The 21439-nt window shown below is 42.9% G+C and overlaps 1 protein-coding gene across 3 annotated transcripts in view; it reads right to left on the minus strand.

The window, feature by feature from the left end:
• The window catches only part of ADCY10 (adenylate cyclase 10), a 106632-nt gene that overhangs the window by 18167 nt on the left and 67026 nt on the right, over positions 1–21439 (minus strand). For all 3 annotated transcript variants that reach the window (XM_010371792.2, XM_010371791.2, XM_010371790.2), the window contains 7 exons: positions 20983–21261; positions 20560–20850; positions 11674–11743; positions 10734–10965; positions 8385–8492; positions 7408–7583; positions 2542–2698 (listed from right to left, as the gene is read on the minus strand). In XM_010371792.2, coding sequence (XP_010370094.1) covers positions 2542–2698; positions 7408–7583; positions 8385–8492; positions 10734–10965; positions 11674–11743; positions 20560–20850; positions 20983–21261 — 1313 coding nt within the window. The remainder of the gene's footprint in view (positions 1–2541; positions 2699–7407; positions 7584–8384; positions 8493–10733; positions 10966–11673; positions 11744–20559; positions 20851–20982; positions 21262–21439) is intronic.

Below are 21439 nucleotides of genomic sequence, written 5' to 3' on the forward strand. Positions count from 1 at the left end.
GCGGAGTCCTGGAAATCACCCTCTGGCTCTCAGTATGGGTCTTTCCATTCTCCTATGCTGAGTCCCTCACCTGCTTTTGAGCACTGAGGGGAGTGCTTCTCTGCTTTCAACCCCAGTCACCTTGATGACAAATGTCTTGGTTCACATTCCAACCTGACTTTTTATTTTCCCCACCCCAACTCTGCCAGAGTTCTTAGGATATAGCTCCAAGTGTGAAGAAGTATTTCAGCCAATATAAATTGCTTGAGCAACTGCAACTGTTCTAGAAACTTAGGATATGAACAAGACAGCTGAAGAGGTCCTTGCTTCCATGGGATTTACACACTGGTAAGGGAGAGAGACAAAGAACCAATGCAGGAGCAAACAAGAAATTGTCAAATGGTAATAATACCTATTAAAACAGAGTGACAAGTTAGAAAGTGAATGGGTGGCCATGACCTGTTCCCTCCAGGCAGAGGGAACATCCAGTAACAGATGGGATTAAATTTCTGTGTTTGAGGAACCAAAAGAGGACCAATATGGCTGGGCTTGTGGCTCCTTCATGGCCTACGGAGCTAGAATAGGATGGGAAATAGGCAGGGGTCAATCTTGATGGGCTTTATAAATACTTCTGTATTCTAGAAGAGCCAGCCTAAGTTCACCAAAAGGAACTAATATAGAGGACAGACTCCAGATTAGGAATCTAAGCTCCTCCATTTTCCGTGCTACTTGACCCCTTCCCTTAATTCTTGACAATTAATGACTCCAGGAGGAAGAAACCCCGACTTAATGTACTTTCATAAAGGAGCAAGGTCACTCTCATTAGATGAGTTCGATTTAATAATTTATTGATCATGTCTCCTGATATCTTCTTCATCCAGTCAAAGGCTTCCTTGGTTATGACCTAGACTAGTGGTTCTCTCAATTCATCCTGGGAGCCCTAGGGATCCCTGACACCTTTTCAGAGAACACATGAGGTCAAAGCTAGTTCCATAATATCCAGGCATTAAAATTTTTATTTTTATTTTTATTTTTAAAGTCTCGCTTTTGTCATCCAGGCTGGAGTGCAATGGCATGATCTTGGCTCACTGCAACCTCCGCCTCCTGGGTTCAAACAATTCTCCTGCCTCGGCCTCCCGAGTAGCTGGGATTACAGGCACCCACCACCACACTCGGCTGATTTTTGTATTTTTAGTAGAAATGGGTTTCCCCATGTTGGCCAGGCTAGTCTGGAACTCCTGACCTCACGTGATCCGCCCACCTCAGCCTCCCAAAGTGCTGGGATTACAGGCATGAGCCACCACGCCCGGCTAATATCCAGACATTATTTGTCACAGGAAAAATAGTGAAAGACCTTGTAATAGGCAAAAACACAAACTTAATGGGGATCCTACCTAGCTTACTAATCAAAGTCATCTCTATTTTTCTTTGGACTAACAACTACGTTGCAGAAAACTGATAATAATGTAAGTGATATAATTTGTTTTTCATAGAAATGTAAATATTCAGTGGAATACAAGCAATTATTACACTGTTACTAGGTAAGTTTTGTATCCATTGGTAAATTGAATTCTTCTTGGAACCACTTGGTTCCAATCTTACTAATTTTGATTGAGTCAACTCAGTGAGTTAAATAAAATCTTTGATGTGTACTTTCCATATTTGTTATGACTTATAATTCTATATTTTTAAAAAAGAATTATCCTTTAACATTTCTCTCTTTCACCCTCATTCTCTCATGAATATATACTGGAGTCTTCCAGAGGCAACATATGTGATATTGCAACAGTGAAAGCAGAAGCAGATGTGAGAATCTAGTTGTCTTCTATGAAGCCAGACATTAAAATATTGGCAAAAATTTAATACACTGCCACATTTCCCATTTTTTGTCTGGGGAACACAGTTTTAAAAAATGAAAATGGTAATTATGTTAATATGTAATAAGCTTGTTATCTTTATTTTAAAATAATATTGTAGGCCAGGTGCAGTGCTTCATGCCTATAATCCCAGCACTTTGGAAGGCCAGTGTGGGTGGATCACTTGAGGCCAGGAGTTCAAGACCAACCTGGCCAACATGGTGAAACCCCGTCTCTAGTAAAAATACAAAAATTAGCTGGGTGTGGTGCTGCGCGCCTGTAGTCCCAGCTACTCAGGAGGCTGAGGCAAGAGACTCTCTTGAAACCGGGAAGTGGAGTTGCAGTGAGCTGAGATCGTGCCACTGCACTCCAGCCTGGGTGACAGAGCGAGATACCATCTCAAAAAAAACAGCAAAAAATAATAATAATAATATTTTCAAATTTTCTTGGCTTTTGTTTCTTATATGGTATTAATAGATTCAACCCATATAAATAAAAGCTATTTGGGATCTTCCGTAATTTTTAAGAGTGTGAAGTGATCTTGGAGCCAAAGTGTTTGAGAACTGCTGGCCTTGTCAAAACAAGCCAGTCAGAAAGCCTTCTATTATTATATCCTCAGAATTTTGAATCCTAATTGGCTTTCACTAGGCTTTTCTTCCCAAATGAAATTCAGAAACTTAAAGGAGCAGCTACAAAAATCCCCTACCTGGAAATGATTTTGAGTTTCCAGTGCAGTATTCATTTGCATCATAACTGCCAGCTGGGCATAATACTTCCAGTGAAAAAAATAACTGTAGCTATAGATACGCCACAGCAAGGAGAGGCAGACAGTTTGCCGGTAAAGTTGTGCCAGCCTCTTCTTCCTATTGGATAAAGTCAACACAAACGGAACATAAGAGGTATCATTATTACCATGCTTTAGGGGAGCACAGGTACATAATGTCCTTACTATGGGCCTGGGAATCAAAACTGACTTGAATTTGAGGCCTGTCTCCATGACTGACAAACAAGCACATTAATTTTTATGGAGCACATTTTCTCCATTGTGAAATGGGAATCATAATACCTACTTTATAATGATTAAGATAATTTATGTAAATCGTCTGTCCTGTGTCAGGTAATTGCTAAAAGAAGCTATTTAAAAAGCCCATTGGTATTATTCATCACATTTGATTCTGATGACAATCCTGTAACAAAAGAGTGGAGTAACTGACTCCATTTTACATATGAGGAAGGTGAGACTCAGGTTAAGTAATTAAAGCAAAGACACACAGCTGCGGCCGGGCGTGGTGGCTCAATCCTGTAATCCCAGCACTTTGGGAGGCCGAGGCGGGTGGATCACGAGGTCAGGAGATCGAGACCGTCCTGGCTAACATGGTGAAACCTCGTCTCTACTAAAAAAAAAAAAAAAAAAAGACACACAGCTGGAATGTGGTGGTGCCAGGATTCAAACTCCATCTACCTCCAGCCCCAAAGCCTGGTGTATTATTTTCTCCATTGCACACTGCTTTCAGGAACTAGTTCTCAGCTCAACAGAGGTGCGTGTCAGGCCTCTGAGCCCAAGCCAAGCCATGGCATCCCCTGTGACTTGCACTATACGCCCAGATGGCCTGAAGTAACTGAAGAATCACAAAAGAAGTGCAAATGCCCTGCCCCGCCTTAAATGATGACAGTCCACCACAAAAGAAGTAAAAATGGCCGGTCCTTGCCTTAAGTGATGACATTACCTTGTGAAAGTCCTTTTCCTGGCTCATCCTGGCTCAAAAATCTCCCCCACTGAGCATCCTGTGACTCCCACTCCTGCCCGCCAGAGAACAACCCCCCTTTGACTGTAATTTTCCTTTACCTACCCGAATCCTTAAAACGGCCCCACCCTTATCTCCCTTCGCTGACTCTCTTTTAGGACTCAGCCCGCCTGCACCCAGGTAATTAAAAAGCTTTATTGCTCACACAAAGCCTGTTTGGTGGTCTCTTCACATGGACGCACATGACAGTGGGAAAGGAAAATAAAAACTCAGGATCCCAATTCACTATGCCAAAAGGAAAAAATTAAGCTGAAAGCTGAGTCATGCAAGAAGTCGCCTTTCCTTTTGTTCCTTAGCAGACAGCTCCAGATAAAAAGTTAAGTACCTGCACAGGCAGCTACTCTATGTCCGCCTTATCCTACTTTAGGTACCTATTTACTGAGTGTGAGACAATACATAATTGACTATTCCCTTAGCTGCTCCTTTTCTCTTGCAACATGTGGATTATCATGCCCTCCCTCATTTTCCTCTAGCCCACTTTTTCCCTTTAAATACTGCAGTCTCAAACAAGGACTGTTTCTGTGGTTTTGTGTTTTTTTTTTCTTCTGGCATGTCCTTAACCTTGGCAAAATAAACTTACAAATTGATTGAGACCTGTCTCGGGTACTTTTTTTTTTTTTCCCACTGGCCAGAACCTCCAGGACAATGCTGAATAGAAATAGTAATAATGGGCATTCTTTTTTTTATTTCTTTTTTATTATACTTTAAGTTCTAGGGTACATGTGCACAACGTGCAGGTTTGTTACGTATGTATACATGTGCCATGTTGGTGTGCTGCACCCATCAACTCGTCATTTACATTAGGTATATCTCCTAATGCTACCCCTTCCCCCTCCCCTCGGGTACTTTTGAGTTTACAAAAAAAAAGAGGATTTTTGTTTTGTTTTGTTTTGTTTTGAGATAGTCTCGCTCTGTTGTCCAGGTTGGAGTGCAGTGGCGTGATCTCAGCTTACTGCAACCTCTGCTTCCCAGGTTCAAGCGATTTTCTTGCCTCAGCCTCCCTAGTAAGTAGTTGGGATTACAGGCACATGCCACCAGGCCTGGCTAATTCTTCTGTGTTTTTAGTGGAGACGGGGTTTCGCCATGTTGGCCAGGCTGGTCCTGAACCCCTGACCTCAGGTGATCTGCCTGCCTCAGCCTCCCAAAATGCTGGGATAGCAAGCATGAGCCACTGCGCCCGGCCAAAAAATGAGTATTGTTACCAATTGCATTTGTGAAAGGAAAATCTCTTGGCCCCCAAAATCACTAGGAAAACTCAAGCTGGAAACTGCTTAGGGCAAACCTGCCTCCCGTTCTATTCAAAGTCACTCCTCTGCTCACTGAGAGAGATGCATATCTGATTCGCCTCCTTTGGAAAGGCTAATCGGAAACTCAGAAGAATGCAACCATTTGTGTCTCACCTATCTGTGACCTGGAAGCTGCCTTTGCTTCAAGTTGTCCCGCCTTTCCAGACCGAACCAATGTCTGTTGGTTCTTACATATGTTGATTGATGTCTCATGTCTCCCTAAATGTACAAAACCAAGCTGTGCCCTGAACACCTTGGGCACATGTCGTTAGGACCTCCTGAGGTTGTGTCACAGGCATGTCCTCAACCTTGGCAAAATAAGCTTTCTAAATTATGATGTGGAAATGATTTTTTTTAAAGGTTCTTTTTTTTTGAGACGGAGACTCGCTCTGCCGCCCAGGCTGGAGTGCAGTGGCCCGATCTCAGCTCACTACAAGCTCCGCCTCCTGGGTTTATGCCATTCTCCTGCCTCAGCCTCCCACGTAGCTGGGACTACAGGCGCCCGCCACCTCGCCCGGCTAGTTTTTTGTATTTTTTAGTAGAGACAGGGGTTCACCGTGTTAGCCAGGATGGTTTCGATCTCCTGACCTCGTGATCCGCCTGTCTCGGCCTCCCAAAGTGCTGGGATTACAGGCTTGAGCCACCGCGCCCGGCCTGATTTTTTTTAAAGGTTCTAAGGAAACATGGACAGGGTAAAATCTCTCTCTCTCTCTGTTTTTTTTTTTTTTTTTTTTGAGATGGAGTCTCGCTCTGTCGCCCAGGCTGGAGTGCAGTGGCGCCATTTCGGCTCACTGCAACCTCCACCTCCCTGGTTCGAGCAATGCCCCTGCCTCAGCCTCCCAAATAGCTGGAATTACAGGTGCATGCCATCACGCCTGGCTAATTTATTTTTGTATTTTTAGTAGAGACAGGTTTCACCATGTTGACCAGACTGGTCTCAAACTCCTGACCTCAGGCAATCTGACCACCTCAGCCTCCCTAAGTGCTGGTATTACAGGCGTGAGCCACAACACCCAGCCCAGGGTAAAATCTCTTACAGGACATTCATGAGGGTCATGGACACTCTGACATTAAATGTTGTTCCATGTTATACTCATTTTTGAGATGAGAACCTTTTGACCTGCGGATACTTTAAGCCGACAACTCGTCAGTTTTTTCTTCTTCAACACTTTTCTACCTTTTCCCTTTGTGCAAGTACTTCTTACTCCTTTTATAAAATGTGAAATGTGTAAATTACCTGTTTTAGCAGATGAAAATACAGGATGCCCAGTTAAATTTGAATTTTAAAACTAATAATTTTTATGGAATGCATATGTCCTAAATATTTCATATGATAGATGTATACTAAAAAAAGTATTCACTGTTTATCTGAAATTCAAACTGAGGCATCCTGCAACTCTATGTGGAAGGCAAAGACCACTGCCTTCTCAGAGAGATCTCTGCCGAACATCTTCCAGCCCTTTCTCCTGGGGTTTCCTGGGAGCCCACCTCTAGCGTGCACAGGAACTCAGCTCCATTGCGTTTCCTTTTCACCTCAGGATTCCCTATATTTAAAGGAACGCGTTTGGAAGCTGGGGAAGGCAGATTTTGATGGGGTTGCAAAAGAGTTGTGGTAACTTGCTTATAGGAATAGATGTTTGTATCTTAGGCAGAACCTATAGTAATATAGCTGCTGAGCTCTCCCAAGATGGAAGAGGTGTCCTCTGTTAGCTCTCCAGGTACCCAACAAGGCGGCATCTCCTTTGGTATGAATTGCTAGATAGGTGGAATATTTTTGAAAACATTTATTATAGAATAATTCAAGCATACACACAGCAAACAAGAGTGTAATGAGCGAAATGCGCTCAACACCTACCTTCAACAACTAGCAACATGCTTATTTCATCGACCTCTCCACTCACTATTTCTCCCCACTCACTATTATTATAGTTATCTTATAGGTAGAATATATATATTGAAATGCCCAAATCTTAACAGTACAGTTTTGACCAACGGCTACTCCCATGTAACCCACATTGCTGTTGAGATTCACAGATGGGTGGGAGTTTTATCCTTTGCAAACGTCTTCAGGGCTTGCTATTTTTCTTTGGGGGGGGGGGGCAAAACCCAGTGTCTTAGCACCTAATGGAAGAGGGCTTGTGACTGAGGTCCCAGGAGCGGTAGTGCAGGTTCCATCCAATGAGAACACGGATGGCCATGGGGGTTAAAGGGCTAGATGAGTTGGGAGGGACCCTAGAACTCACCTTACAATGAGGTCCCTTATGTTTGTGTCATCAAGATTCCCTTTTGCAAAAACTGCCCTTAAAGTACTTTGTGGCAACCCCGGTCTAGGAGCACCCTCACACTCTCCCCCTCCCCAGTGAATGGTCAGAGACAGACAGGAGTCCTTGTGGCCAGGCTTTGGGGGCTGACTTGGATTATGTGTAGGGCTCTAAGGGGAGTGAGACTAAACAGTCTGCTCTCCCCAGCTCATTCCCTTACCCTGGAGGTGGGCTCTCTTGGGCCTGCTGATTCACATAATGAAAGTGTCTGTTTTTCTCGATATGGATATGGAGAAACAAGGAAATTAAGTTGTACGGAAAGATTCGGTTGAGGAGCTTCAGTGCCTTCCTAAGCATTTTCTTGGCAAGTGCTATCTGGCCCATCTTGAAACAGACCTACAGGGAGGTGGGAGGAAAGACAGGAAAAGAGGAAAAGCGATTATTCTGACTTAATCAGTAGGTCCCCATAATCCATATTTTGGGGATTGTTATCAAAGAGGTAATTTATCTTCCTGTGCCTGGCATAATATAAAATGTCTATTGGATATATGCATGAAGCATGGTTGAATGACTAGGATTTAGCATCTTAGTTGTGCATTGTCTACCCCTGAGACAATGTTTACCCATTCAGGTCCATTTTTAGAGACTGTAACAAAAATATTTCATAAAGGTGTCAACCTGGGCCGGGCACAGTGGTTCACGCCTATAATCCCAGCACTTTGGGAGGTCACAGCAGGTGAATCACTTGAGGTCAGGAGTTTGAGACCAGCCTAGCCAACATGGTGAAAACCCATCTCTACTAAAATACAAAAATTAGTTGGGCATGGTGGCGCATGCACATGCCTGTAATCCCAGCTACTCTGAATGCTGAGGCAGGAGAATCACTTGAACCCAGGAGGCGGAAGCTGCAGAGAGTCGAGATTGCGCCACTGTATTCCAGGCTGGGCAATAGAGCAAGACTCCCTCTCAAAAAAAAAAAAAAAAAAAAAAAGATGTCAACCTGGAAGACAGGGAAGATCTTGCTGGTAAGCCATGGTGAGGAGGTTGGAGCCCAGGAATTTGAGTTTCTAGAGTCTTGGCTAGAAGTCTGTGGCAAGAGATGGGAGGAGGGTGTAAAAAGTATAGGGATGACTTCTACTTCTATGGAAAGGCCTAAGATATATAACAGATTAATTCAAGTCTTTAATGGTTTCTTACCTCACCTTTGAGGCTGTAAAAGGTGGCAGATTCAAATGTCTGGCTCCAAGATTTGTCCTTCTCGAGAGTTTTTAGCAACTTCTCTCCTTCATTTAAATACATATATGCCTGTAACCAGCCCAAGGAGTAGAAAAGTGTTGATGTAGCAGGGATTGAGCCCACAGAAGGGCCATTGCCCCAGATTCTACTGAAGGAAGAGACGCAGGAGCCATTTCAGTTACCACCTCCACTTCCATCCCCAGCTCCACTGATTAAAATGGGCTTCCAAATTCCAGACAGGAGCTGATGGGTAAAGATCTCACCTTCATGCTTACTTTTGTCTGCTGGATCACTCCATCAAGAGAATGAATCTGGAAATCACCTTTCCTCATGCTATCGTCTAGGTTGCCTTACCTGAAGTTTCCCTCAAGCCAATTTCTTCCTCTCAGTAAATCTATCCCCAACCTCCCTGTTTCTAACCACACACCCACCTCCCTTGACCAGCATCCCCACATCTGTGAGAAGCTGGTCTTCAGCTTTGAAATGAATTCTGAATCACCCCCATTTCCTTTGCCAGGGCCATTTTGGGAGGTGGACGAGGAAGGTAAGTCCCTGCACAACTCTCATCACTTCATCTTCACCTCCTAACATCATTAGGCAAATCTTAGCACATGTGCACATCAAGGTAAGATCAGACTTGAAGAACAAAATAAAGTGAGGCGATATCTCCCAGTCTCATGCAACCTGTTGGGTATGTGTGGGAGGCAAAAAAAAAAAAAAAAGGGAGACAAGATGAGTTGGCCACCAGCCCCAGTCCCACCGGAGTTTCTTTGATGGGAGAGGGGGTACAAATGGCACATTCTGGGACCTTGCACTGGGGCTCTGCTTCTAATCATTGTCTTCCTGATCACTGTGCACTCCTTATTGAATGAAACGGGTATGCATAGGTTTTAGAAAGTTGGCCCCCAGGGCTACCTAAGCCTCCTCCTCCTGGGACTCATTGGCTACATCCCCATCATCACCCCGAATATGTGCATGAAATATGCAGACTTTCCTTCTTAACATAAATGCTTTCAAGGACAGGAACTTAGTGACATTTTTAATAGTTTAATTTTAGAATTTTATATAAATCTAAGGTAGGAGGGTTGATTAGGCTGCTGTGACCAGTAGCAACTGTAAATTGTGGAAGGTCTATGAAGCTCTTCCTGAAGCTGGCTGAAGTCAGATGAAGCAAGGGCCCAGGAAGACATTTCCTCAAGTGAGTTCATGGAAGGTTAGCCCAGCCAGCTGCTCCATGAAAAGAGATCTAAGGGCAAATAAGTTTGAGAAACACGGTATGCTTCAGCCTAGCCTGGCCTTTACCCTTCTGTGTCCTCTGAACAGATTTATATGTATCTCAGTATATCAAAGGCCCTGAAGTATCTAAAGGAATCTATTTACCTGTATTCAGCTCAGTGATTTCCAACTTACTTAATAATGAATTCTGTTTATTTCATTATGTGTATCAAATCCCCTCATTTCTAGGGGCATATTGCCCTGGAACCTTATTTATACTTACCCTAGAGAAGCATTCACCAGTGCTTTGGTGGTCTAAGGGTATGTGCGATAATCCAGCACACATTGCATGATGACAAAGGTGGGGAGAGCCTCTTTGGGGATCACAAGATTAAAACCAGAATTGGCTGGGACAGTGGCTCATGCTTGTAATTCTAGCACTTTGGAAGGCCAAGGTGGGCGGATCCCTTGAGCTCAGGTATTCAAGACCAGCCTGGGCAACATAGTGTAACTCCATCTCTACCAAGAACACAAAAAATTAGCCGGGCATGGTGGCACATGTCTGCGGTCCCAGCTACTCAGGAGGCTAAGGTGGGAGGATGGCTTGATCCCAGGAGGCAGAGAATGTGCCACTGCACTCCATCCTGGGTGACAAAGTGAGACTTCATCTCAAAAACAAAACAAAAAACTGGAATTGCACTCATCCAAAGACCTACAGGTATTTTGCACTCACTGGTATTTTAGGCTTAACAGAGGGTAAATGCCACTTGAGGAAGACTATGCTAAGAGTCCTCTCTGCCTCATCTTGGGAATGAGATGTGCCCCCTTACCTCCCATACAGGTAGACAATTCATGGCAAGTTTCTAAAGGTGGCAATATTTTAAATAATTTACAATGCTAGTTGCAATGTATTCCAATTCTCTTTTCTCAATCTTAGATCATTTCCCTTCTAAGCAATGTGATTTTCAGTGGAAAGGGGTGCTGTCGGGAATATACAATGTGAAGTAATCAGAAAGCATGCTGGAGCTTCCCTTCTGGCTCTATGTTCCATGAATTGTCTCTAGGGTGGAGGTGGTCTGGGTAGAAACAGCTTACCATGTAGTTATCATGCAAGATGAGATAAGCAGATGCAATTTCTAAGAAGTAATATAAGGCTTTGTTATTTTCTCCCAATGCCAGAAAATGGTGGGCCAGAGGCAAGATGACAATCTCTAGGATTTCTTCACACTGGCAGGATTCCAGAGGGATAATGTCTTCATCAGATGTCTTCATTTTTGTTAACACATCGTCAAAGAAATTCAATATCTTTTCTCTTATTTCGTCAGGACTGTCCATATGCAGAAATAAATAATAGTAACTTACACAGTATCACTTTTGATATTAAAATATCTTTAGGCCAGGCGCGGTGGCTCATGCCTGTAATTCCAGCACTTTGGGAGGCCGAGGCGGGTGGATCACCTGAGATCAGGAGTTCAAGACCAGCCTGGCCAACCTGGTGAAACCCCATCTCTACTAAAAATACAAAAATTAGGCCGGGCGCAGTGGCTCACACCCGTAATCCCAGCACTTTGGGAGGCCAAGGCAAGTGGATCACAAGGTCAGGAGATCAAGACTGTCCTGGCTAACACGGTGAAATCCCATCTCTACTAAAAATACAAAAAATTAGCCAGGTGTGGTGGCAGGCGCCTGTAGTCCCAGCTACTCAGGAGGCTGAGGCAGGAGAATCACTTGAACCCGGGAGGTGGAGGTTGCAGTGAGCTGAGATTGTGGCATTGCACTCCAGCCCGGGCGACAGAGCAAGACTCTGTCTCAAAATAAAATAAAATAAAATAAAATAAAATATCTTTAAAAACAAAAGAGCAGGATAATAAAACCTAGTGTGGATACTACTGACTAAATTCACGATGCATAACCCCCGAAGTTTCCCACTTGTATCTAAGAGGTCAAACGTACTGGCCAAATGATTCTAATAGTGTTTTGAATTTAATGACAATTGTTTATGCTCTACTTCCTAAACAATGATATATGCCTCTACCTGGGATTTTCAGGAAATAATGCAGATGTCTCAGGAATCTCTGATTTGGACAGGATAAGCTCTTCTTGAGCTAGAAAATAAACAAATGAGTTGTATGGGTCATTGAAACGTTCTCTGTAGTGGAGATATCTGCTGTCTACCCAAGACTCTTGTTCCCTTTATGGAATTGTTGCTGCCCAGACAGAAACCACAATGCCCAGTCGCCATTGCATCTTAGGTGAAGCCACATCATGAGTTCTCACAATAGAATTAGATTAGAAGTAATATATGTCACCTCTAGGCTGAGATGGTTAAGTGTCTTCTCTGCCTTCTCTTTCCACAAGAAAGCAAATAATTCTAAGAACCTGAAGGATAGCGAACCCACAAGTTGGGAGGAGCCTGGGTCCCTTTGCATGCAAAGCCTTTGGTCAATACTTGCATTGGATTATATCATGAGGTGGAAATAAACTATCACTCTCTTGTGTTAAGCCACAGAAATGTTGGGATTTGTGATAGCTAATAACATTATCCTAAGTAATTTATTCTGCAATAAAAACTATGAATTAAGCCTGAAGAAAGTGACATCAGTTTCCAGTGGAGAAATATAGATAATGAAGTGAAATACCCCAAAAGGTTAACTGAAGGGCAGAGAATCTTAAATTAAAAACCTCAGTCTAAGCAGACTTGAATAGTTTGGAAAATTCCATAATGATCTTAAAACAGAAAACAAATGAGGCTTGTCTAGTCCAGTCATTTCTCCCTTCAGGCACAAGAAAGAATCCCAGAGAGGGGAAGGAACTTGTCTCAGGTCATATAACTGTTAGTGGTGGAGGTAGGACTAGAACTTAGGTTTTCTGGCTCCTAGGCTAATGCATTACTCCATACATCTTATAGATGCAGTTTGAACATCTAAGAAGTTATCACCTTCTTCTGAAAGCCCTCTGGGCCCTTGCCCCCATAGGTAAGTACCCCATAGATAAGTACCCCAACTCCTGTGTGCCCATCAACCCTCTGCAGACCTGTATCATAATCCTTATTGCACTGCATAGAGATCAATTTGGCCACCTCTTCTCCTAGATTACTATTTATTGATTCCTTAGTGACTAGCAGCTGAATATATTGAATTATGACCCTGTCCTGCTAGTTCTCTAAAACTGCTCTTGTTAAAGTTACCTGTGGCCACCATGTTGTCAAATCCAAAGGCTATATCTTTGTCTGCACTTGATTACCTCTAAGCAGCATTTAATACACTCTCTCTTTTCACTCATTCTTTTAGCACACATTGCTTTGTGTGTTATAAGGGAATTGGTTACCCACTTAATTGGCTTCTGTTCTTCTACCAACATTCTAAATGTTGGTAAACCTCAGTTTGGTCCTGGGCTCCATCCTCCATTCACAATTTCTCCCTAGGCAGTTTCATCTGCCCATGACTTTTAATTACATTCATATGCTAATGGCTTTCCATTTTATATATCTAAGCCTTGACATCTACTTTAACTACAGACCCATATATTCAAATACCACCTTGGCAACTGCCACTTGAATGTGTAATAGGTATTTCAAAATTAACATGATTCAAACAGAAACTCTTTAATCTCTCCTCCAGAAACTTATACCCATTTACAACTTTTCCTATCTTAGTAAGCATCACTGCCATATATCCATTTTCTCAAGGCAAAAACCTGCACAAGATCCTTGATTATTTTCTTTCTCTTATCCCCATCCCTACTCAGTCCATCAGAAAGTCCCATTGACCATACCCAAAAACATATCTGAATTCATCGTCTTCTGTCCATCTTCACTACAGCACCATCCCAGTCCACCACCAAAATTTTACCTGGACAACTGCAAAAAACTAATCTCCCTTCTATTCCTATCCTTTTCAATCTTTTTCTGTAGAGAAGGCAGTACCGTTTAAAAAGCATGATTCAGATCTCTGTGGCAGGAACTGCTGGTTTCCCATCTCTATCTCCATTGTCCCTTTTCTCATTAGTAGTAGAATTCAGTGTTATTCAGGACAGCGAAATTCTTCAGCTTCCCTTGCAACTGGATATAGTCATGTGAGTAGGTTCTGATCAATGGGATGTAAGAGGAAATACTGGGTAGGACTTTTAGAAGATCCTTTAAAAGGGAGGGGACATCCTTTCATGTTTTGGCTTCTTTCTCCTTCTAGCATTAAATGTGCTGGCTGGAGCCTCAGCAGCTGTTTTGGACCAAGGTCCCTGATGATCATGAAGCCTCCATACTAGTCCCAGTGATGAGGCAAGCCTTTTACATGAGAAATACATAAATATAATACATTTGATAATAAATAAATTTAAGCCACATTAGCAAGGTCCTTATTATATGCAGCCAATACTCATTCTAACTGATATATTTCCAATGTGTTCCAATTCACTTAGACTGAAATTTAGACTATTTATCAAAGTCTACAAGGCCCCTTGAAGATTTTATTGCTTAATCTCTTCATTGCCTGTCAGCTGCCATTAAAATTCAAATTTATGAGAATAGACATGTCTATCATTAATAATAAAATAAAAATTAATAATAAATGTCTATCATTTTTCACTACTATGGTCCAAAATCTAGGTCACTTCCTGGCACAGGGTAGACACTTAATAAATGTTTGTTGCATACATGCAGGTTTGTTGAAAATAAGTCAATTAGGCCGGGCGCGGTGGCTCAAGCCTGTAATCCCAGCACTTTGGGAGGCCGAGACGGGCGGATCACGAGCTCAGGAGTTCGAGACTATCCTGGCTAACACGGTGAAACCCCGTCTCTACTAAAAAATACAAAAAGCTAGCCAGGCGAGGTGGTGGGTGCCTGTAGTCCCAGCTACTCGGGAGGCTGAGGCAGGAGAATGGCGTAAACCCGGGAGGCGGAGCTTGCAGTGAGCTGAGATCCGGCCATTGCCGTCCAGCCGGGCGACAGAGCGAGACTCCGTCTCAAAAAAAAAAAAAAAAGAAAAGAAAAGAAGTCAATTAGTAAAATGAAAATGCTATTCCTCCTTTAACACTTGATGTTTAAAATTGTAATGGTGGCCAGGCACAGTGGCTCATCCCTATCATCCCAACACTTCAACACTTTGGGAGGCTGAGGTGGGAGGATCATTTGAGTCCAGGAGTTTGAGACCAGCTTGGGCAACATGGCAAGACCTGTCTACAAAAAAAAAAGAAGAAGAAGAAGAAAAAATTAGCAGCATGTGGTGTTATGTGCCTGTAGTCCCACCTACTTGGGAGTCTGAGGTTGGAGGATGGCTTGAGCCTGGAAGTTTGAAGCTGCAGTAAGCCCAGATCACGCCACTACATTCCAGCCTGGGCAACAGAGCAAGACCCGTTCTCAAAATAAATAAATAAATAAATTGTAATAGTGATAGAATGGAATGCGAAGATCGGATAGATAAAGCAAACAGAGTCAGGGCATACAAGGTATGCTCTTTGTCATTGTGTCATTTATTACTTGGGTGAATCATATCATTATTATTATTATTACTATTTTTTTTGATGGAGTTTCACTCTGTTGCCTAGTCTGGAGCGCAGTGGTGCGATCTTGGCTCACTGCAACCTCTGCCTCCTGGGTTCAAGTGATTTTCGTGCCTCAGCCTCCCTACTAGCTGGGATTACAGGCCTGCACCACCACACCTGGCTAATTTTATATTTTCTTTTCTTTTCTTTTCTTTTCTTTTCTTTTCTTTTCTTTTCTTTTTTATTGAGATGGAGTCTCATTCTGTCACCCAGGCTGGACTGCAGTGGCACGATCTCAGCTCATTGCAACTTCTGCCTCCCAGGTTCAAGTGATTCTCCTGCCTCAGCCTCTCAAGTAGCTGGGACTACAGGTGCGTGCCACCATGCCTGGCTAATTTTTTGTATTTTTAGTGCAGATGGGGTTTCACCGTGTTAGCCAGGATGGTCTCGATCTCCTGACCTCGTGATCCCCCCACCTCGGCCTCCCAAGGTGCTGCGATTACAGGCATGAGCCTCTGTGCCCAACCAGAATCATATTATTTTTGATTCTCATTTTTTTCATTTACAAAGGAGATGCTGTATTAAGAGTTTCCTACTACAAGGAGAATCTGTAAAAATCAAAAGAAAAAAGATACAAAATGCCTGTAGGTTCTCAATAGAAAAGAGAAAAGCAAAGATATCACCTGCCCACCTTAGGGTTTCAAATAACTAAAAATAAGACTTTAGGTTCAAGATGTCAGACTACCTCTTGGGTTTATCTTCTGTCTCCCCAGGTTCAGGACATTTAGCTAACTAAGTGAGAATAAAATGATTTTTTTGTTTTTTTTTTTGAGACAGGGCCTTGCTCTGTTGCTCAGGCTGGAGTGCAGTGGCACAATCACAGCTCGCTGCATCCTCAACCTCCCTGGCTCAAGGGATCTTCCCACATCACCCTGCTGAGTAGCTGGGGCTACAGGCGCCTGCCACCACCCCCAGCTAATTTTTTGTATTTTTTGTGGAGGGGGGTTTCATCATGCTTCTCAGGCTGGTCTTGAACTCTTGAGCTCAAGCAATCCACCTGTCTCAGCCTCCCAAAATGCTGGGATTACAGGTGAGCCACTGTGCCTGGTAAGAATAAAATGATCTCTGAAAGTATAAATTCCACATGTATAGAATGGAAGGGCCACGCTCCTGTCTTAGGGTCACTGCACTAGCTACCCATCTGCCTAGAACAGTCTTCCTCAGCCACTCACACAGCAAAATCCCTCACTTCCTCTGTCTTTACATGAATCTTGCTTTGCAGTGAAGGCACCCAAATGACTCTGCGCTCCTTATCTCCCTTGTCCTACCCAACATTCTTTTCTGTTTTTCTCTATGATTTATCACTTATACTATATGCTTTCCTTTTTTTTTTTTTTTTTTAAGAGTTGGGGGTCTTGCTCTGTCACCCAAGCTGGCGTATGGTAGAGTGAACATGGCTTACTGCAGTCTCAAACTTTTGGCCTCAAGCAATACTACTGAGTAGCTGGGACTACAGGCACAAGCCATCACACCTGGCTAATTTTTTTTGAAGAGATGGGGGTCTTGCTTTCCTGCCCAGGCTGGTCTTGAACCCTTGGCCTCAAGCCTCCAAAGCCACTGGGATTATAGACATGAGCCATTGCACCCAGAAATTTACTTCTTTATTATGTTTTTGTTCTCCACTGTCTACTTTCCCCCAACAGAATGCTGGTTTGTTCACCGATGCAAAACACTGATGCTGTTTTGTTCAGATGCCTAGAGCAGTAAGCAGTGCCTGGCACATAGTAGGAACCCAATAAATAATTGTGGAATGAGTAAATGAAATGCTGAATGAAAGTTCAACATATCTGTAGAAGATAAAGGAGTGAGAAGAGTAGTCATTGATGAAATAGGTGGAAGAAGCTGAAGGACAGCACCCAGGAGGGTAAACCGTTGGAATGAATCAAGACTTAGAAAATAATAGTTCTTAAGAAGGACATGAGGATCAAAAGAGAATTGAAAGGGAACCAGCTACCAGCTTCCTCCCTATCTGATTCACACGTAATGCAGTGGCCCTGAATCTCCTCCAATTATGTCTTTTTTTCCCTTTTGGGGAGAGCAGCGGCCATGATCACGGCTCACTGTATCCTTGAACTCCTGGGCTCAAGAGATCCTCCCACCTCAACTTCCTGAGAAACTGGGACTATAGATGTGCACAACCATGCCTGGCTAATTTTCTTATTTTTAGTTTTTTGTAGAAACAGAGTTTCAGTTTGTTGTCCAGGCTGGTCTTGAACTCCTGGCTTCCAGTGATCCTTCCACCCCAGCTTCCCAAAGTGCTGGGATTACAAGCGTGAGCCACCATACTTGGTCCCAATTATGTCCTTGACTAGTATTGCCTAAAGGTTATACTCCACACTTTGGGAGATTCAGGGATAATGGATAGATAGAGTATCTATCTGTCTAGGATAGATGGAAGCAGGATGTTTTAAGGAAGACATTGCAAAAAAAAAAAAGTTTCCTAGTAACTCTAGGAAAAGTAAACATTTGTTAAGAAATCTATTCACTGTAAATTACTTGATTTGTAATGGACAACATTTACATAGTCTTAATAATGTAAACACTTCACTGACTTGTCTAATGCCAGTTATATGACAATATAAGGGAGAGGGGCCGAGGAGTGGTGTAACAGAGTTAAATCCTCATCTGCCATAGCCAGAAAACAGATGTCAGAATTTGATTTTTTTAAAAATCAATAAAAGCAATATTAATATACCATTTAGTATATGGAGGTAATGACTAGAAAGAATAGCTAAATTAAAAATGTTTGCCCCTGACTGGAACTACTGAAGGTGTGTGCGATGGTGGGCCATGGGATTACTGTTTTTTGATACAACATTTAGGGAATTTACAAAGTCTCTAAAGTTTGCCTAGTCGATAGTCTTCTGAACAGGTAAAATATTCTGATAGGAGAAATAGTAGAGCGGTGGCCTTACTCAGGTGGAGGTGCTGATGGAAGGGCTACCAGCAGACATTATTCAGAGACATTTGGTCACATATGCTCCAGAACTGAACTTCCAGTTGATTGGAAAATCTGCAAATAACTGAAATTGTTTGCTTTGATGACAACAGTCAGCCTGCTAAAGGCCAGCTGCTCAAACTGACCTGTCTTCTAGCTGTCAGCATATTTTAGCTTATTTTATCCCCCAAAATAAAACATCAATCTACCAAAAAATACATCTATGTATATGTATGTGCATGTATGTGTGTGTGTATATGTATGACTCACTGACCCCACACAGTCGAATATTCTTCTTTTCCCTTTCCCTCATCTCTTTCCATCATTTCATCTCCTACTGATACTTTCATTGGTTCTTTGAGTAGGGCCCTGTGTGGGATCCTTCACTAAAACTTCCTGAATTCAGGCAGCACATCTTCTCAGTGCTCCACAGTCTGCCCCCCTTACCCCTGTCTCATTCTAGCAGTCCACACCCAAGGGTCTTCTCACCCTCCCAAGGGCACTCTGGGAAGAACTTAAAATGGTTCCAGTCCTGCTGTTTCTCCCAGGTGGGTTTTATCTGATCCATGAGAAACCCTCACACATCCTTTCCCACAGTCTGGGATGGCAGCTTGATCCCAATGCAGCCACAGGCCACTTCAGCCTTCTTAGGCAGGAGGCAGGCCCCAGTGTTCTATGCCCTCTGATTCTAAGGAAGGCACCTCACTAGGCTTGAGGTGATGAAGTAAACAACCCACTTGAGGAGGGCACACAGCACCTCATCAGTTCTCACCAAAGAGAGCTCTTCACAAATCCTGGCCCTCTATACACTCTTCCTCATTTCTATGTCTTACATCTGGGCAAGGGATCCAAGATTATAATTGATTCTCAGCTATTTCCTTTGTAAATTCTGTATATCCACTGCCTCAGTTTGAATTGCAGCATTCATTGTATCTTGGTGCTCTGGCACAAATTTCAATTTCAACATCGTGTTACACACATACCATTTTTGTGATGATAATAATAATATTACCAATTTTGTAAAAATATAACAGACGAGAGAGAATTTAATACATGCTACTAATAGAACTAAACTCAGGTAGGTGTACATTCCCCTGACATCTTCCCTGCCCCAGTGACGGTGAGACTACTGCTGAAGTCTTATCCTCTTTGTACTCAAGTTCTCAGAGGACTAGAAATCTTCATAGTCCAGATCCTAAAACTCTGAACTTACAGCCTGATTCCTGCCTTCCAAAAAGGGAGATGGACTAGTGTGAGTGCAGTTTCAACAACATGCTTGTCCCACTGTGCAAAGCTGCAATTTTCTCACTCTCTTGATTTCTACTTCATGCTGTGTCTATGAACTTCCTATTTTCTGGCAAGTATTACCTAAAAGTCCAACCCCACATTTGGGGGAGCTCAGGTATAATGAGCAGAGGATGAACTTAGGAATTAGACTGATGGCAGATTGAATAAAGCCTGTCACTCATTCTGTGGTATTGGGTAAGTTACTTAAGCTTCCAGAACCACAATTTAAAAAATCTATACAATGAAAATAACCCTCATCAACCTTAAAGGGTTAATACGAGGATCCACTGAGAATGCACGTGAAATAGAGAACGAATGAGAAAAAAAATTTTATTTTGCACCTGCTATGTGCTAGGCACTTTAGATACATTTCTTCCTGATTTTTAATATCCTTATAATATAGGAGTCCTCTACTTGTAGCCTCTGATTTCCCAACCAGATTTAGCCATAATCACCAAGGTCCTCTGACTAGGGTAGACAGCCCATGAGGAGCTCCCTGGCCACCATGAATGGGGGCTAGAATTGGTGTTGTAGCTCTATGTCTGACACCCATCATGCCCGCAGTGACTGAGTCTTTGGGTCCTTACATCCCTCAAATCCTCTCAGATCACATAGCTGATTGGTGTTATTGGTTTGTAACTTTTAAAATTTGCTTCTCAGATGGTCTTGAATTCCTGCCCTGAAACCAAGCCCTCTTTTCTGGAGCCCTGATCTGCTTATCCCTGGCTAATTCTCTCTCAATCATATTCTTGTCCCACTGGAACCTGTTTCAAACTAGACCAACAAAGCAATAATATTCTTATCTGCCAAGAAACACCATGTCATCATGTCAGATTGTACCCCCCTTTGGATTCCATCCTTTGGTGTCAATTAAGTGGGATATTTTAGTTTGAGTTCTGGTCACACCCCATTTTGCCAGAGCCCCATCCCTAAACCATCCCTGACAGTTATAGTGAGATTGGTTCACCAGACTCAATACAGGTACATTCCCTTACTCTTCTCTTCACCATTGGCCTAGGCTGCTGAAGTCTCATCATTCTTTGTGCCCAAGCCGCTTATGGGACTTGGAGTCCTCAAGGTCCACACCCACTCCTTCTAGATCTTAGTCTCTAGATTTCCCACGAACAGTTAGGATAATTTAAAAATGAGGTAGGTTACTTTTAAATCCATGAGACGTAGCCATCTTTTTAATGGCATCCATGTCTAAAGTGTTGAGCCGAATATTCACTGTGAAGTGATGATAGGGAATGAAGTCCCTGCTTCGGCAGTGGTCACACCTGTGGGCATCTTCTTCTAAAAAGCGGGCACATTTCAAGTGCATGGCTTTTCTCTGGTCCTTGAGCCACAGCTCGTAGGCTGTTTTCTGCATCATAGGGCTGCAGAATCGAATCCTGTGGCACTCGATCACCTCATTCTCCAGTTCACGAAGCTCTTCCTCTTCACCGTGATCTGGAGAGAGCAAAAAGGGTTTTTTCAGCCAGGCAGTAGGCAACAGATCAGCCCCTTCTACCTAACACAGGTCAATTATTTGATCTAGATGGGTCCTTAAGAGGAAGCTGAGTCACTCCAGGTGCTACTCACCCATCCCTTCACTGGGCTTCAGAGACAAGGAGCGATAGTGCACCTCAAATGAGGTATCGTTCTGTTTCAGGGCACTTTGAAGCTCCTTGCCATTCCGGAAACAATAAAAAATGTTAGATTCCACTAGGGTTGCGAGGGCCTTGATCATCATCTTCATATTCCAACAGGGAAGAATCTCAAACAACAACTGGGTGGTGAAGGTCAGGCCAATGATGGCAGCACATCTCACCAGCATTTGGTGGGAAAGGCTCATTCTATCCAGCTGGATCAGACAGATTTCTGCAGGTAGAAGGCCACACAGTAGAAAACTAGTTATTTGTCTTTATCAAATATGCTGTATTTGATACAACCATCCTGCTCAACAGTTCTTGTTGAAAGAAACTCAGTCAAGCTGTCAAAAGAAGTATTTGTTTAGTACCTAATTTGTGGATAGCACTTGTGCTGAGAGTACTAAAGA

Source organism: Rhinopithecus roxellana, chromosome 8, assembly GCF_007565055.1.
Source record: "Rhinopithecus roxellana isolate Shanxi Qingling chromosome 8, ASM756505v1, whole genome shotgun sequence".
In the NCBI taxonomy this organism is placed as follows: Eukaryota; Metazoa; Chordata; class Mammalia; order Primates; family Cercopithecidae; genus Rhinopithecus; species Rhinopithecus roxellana.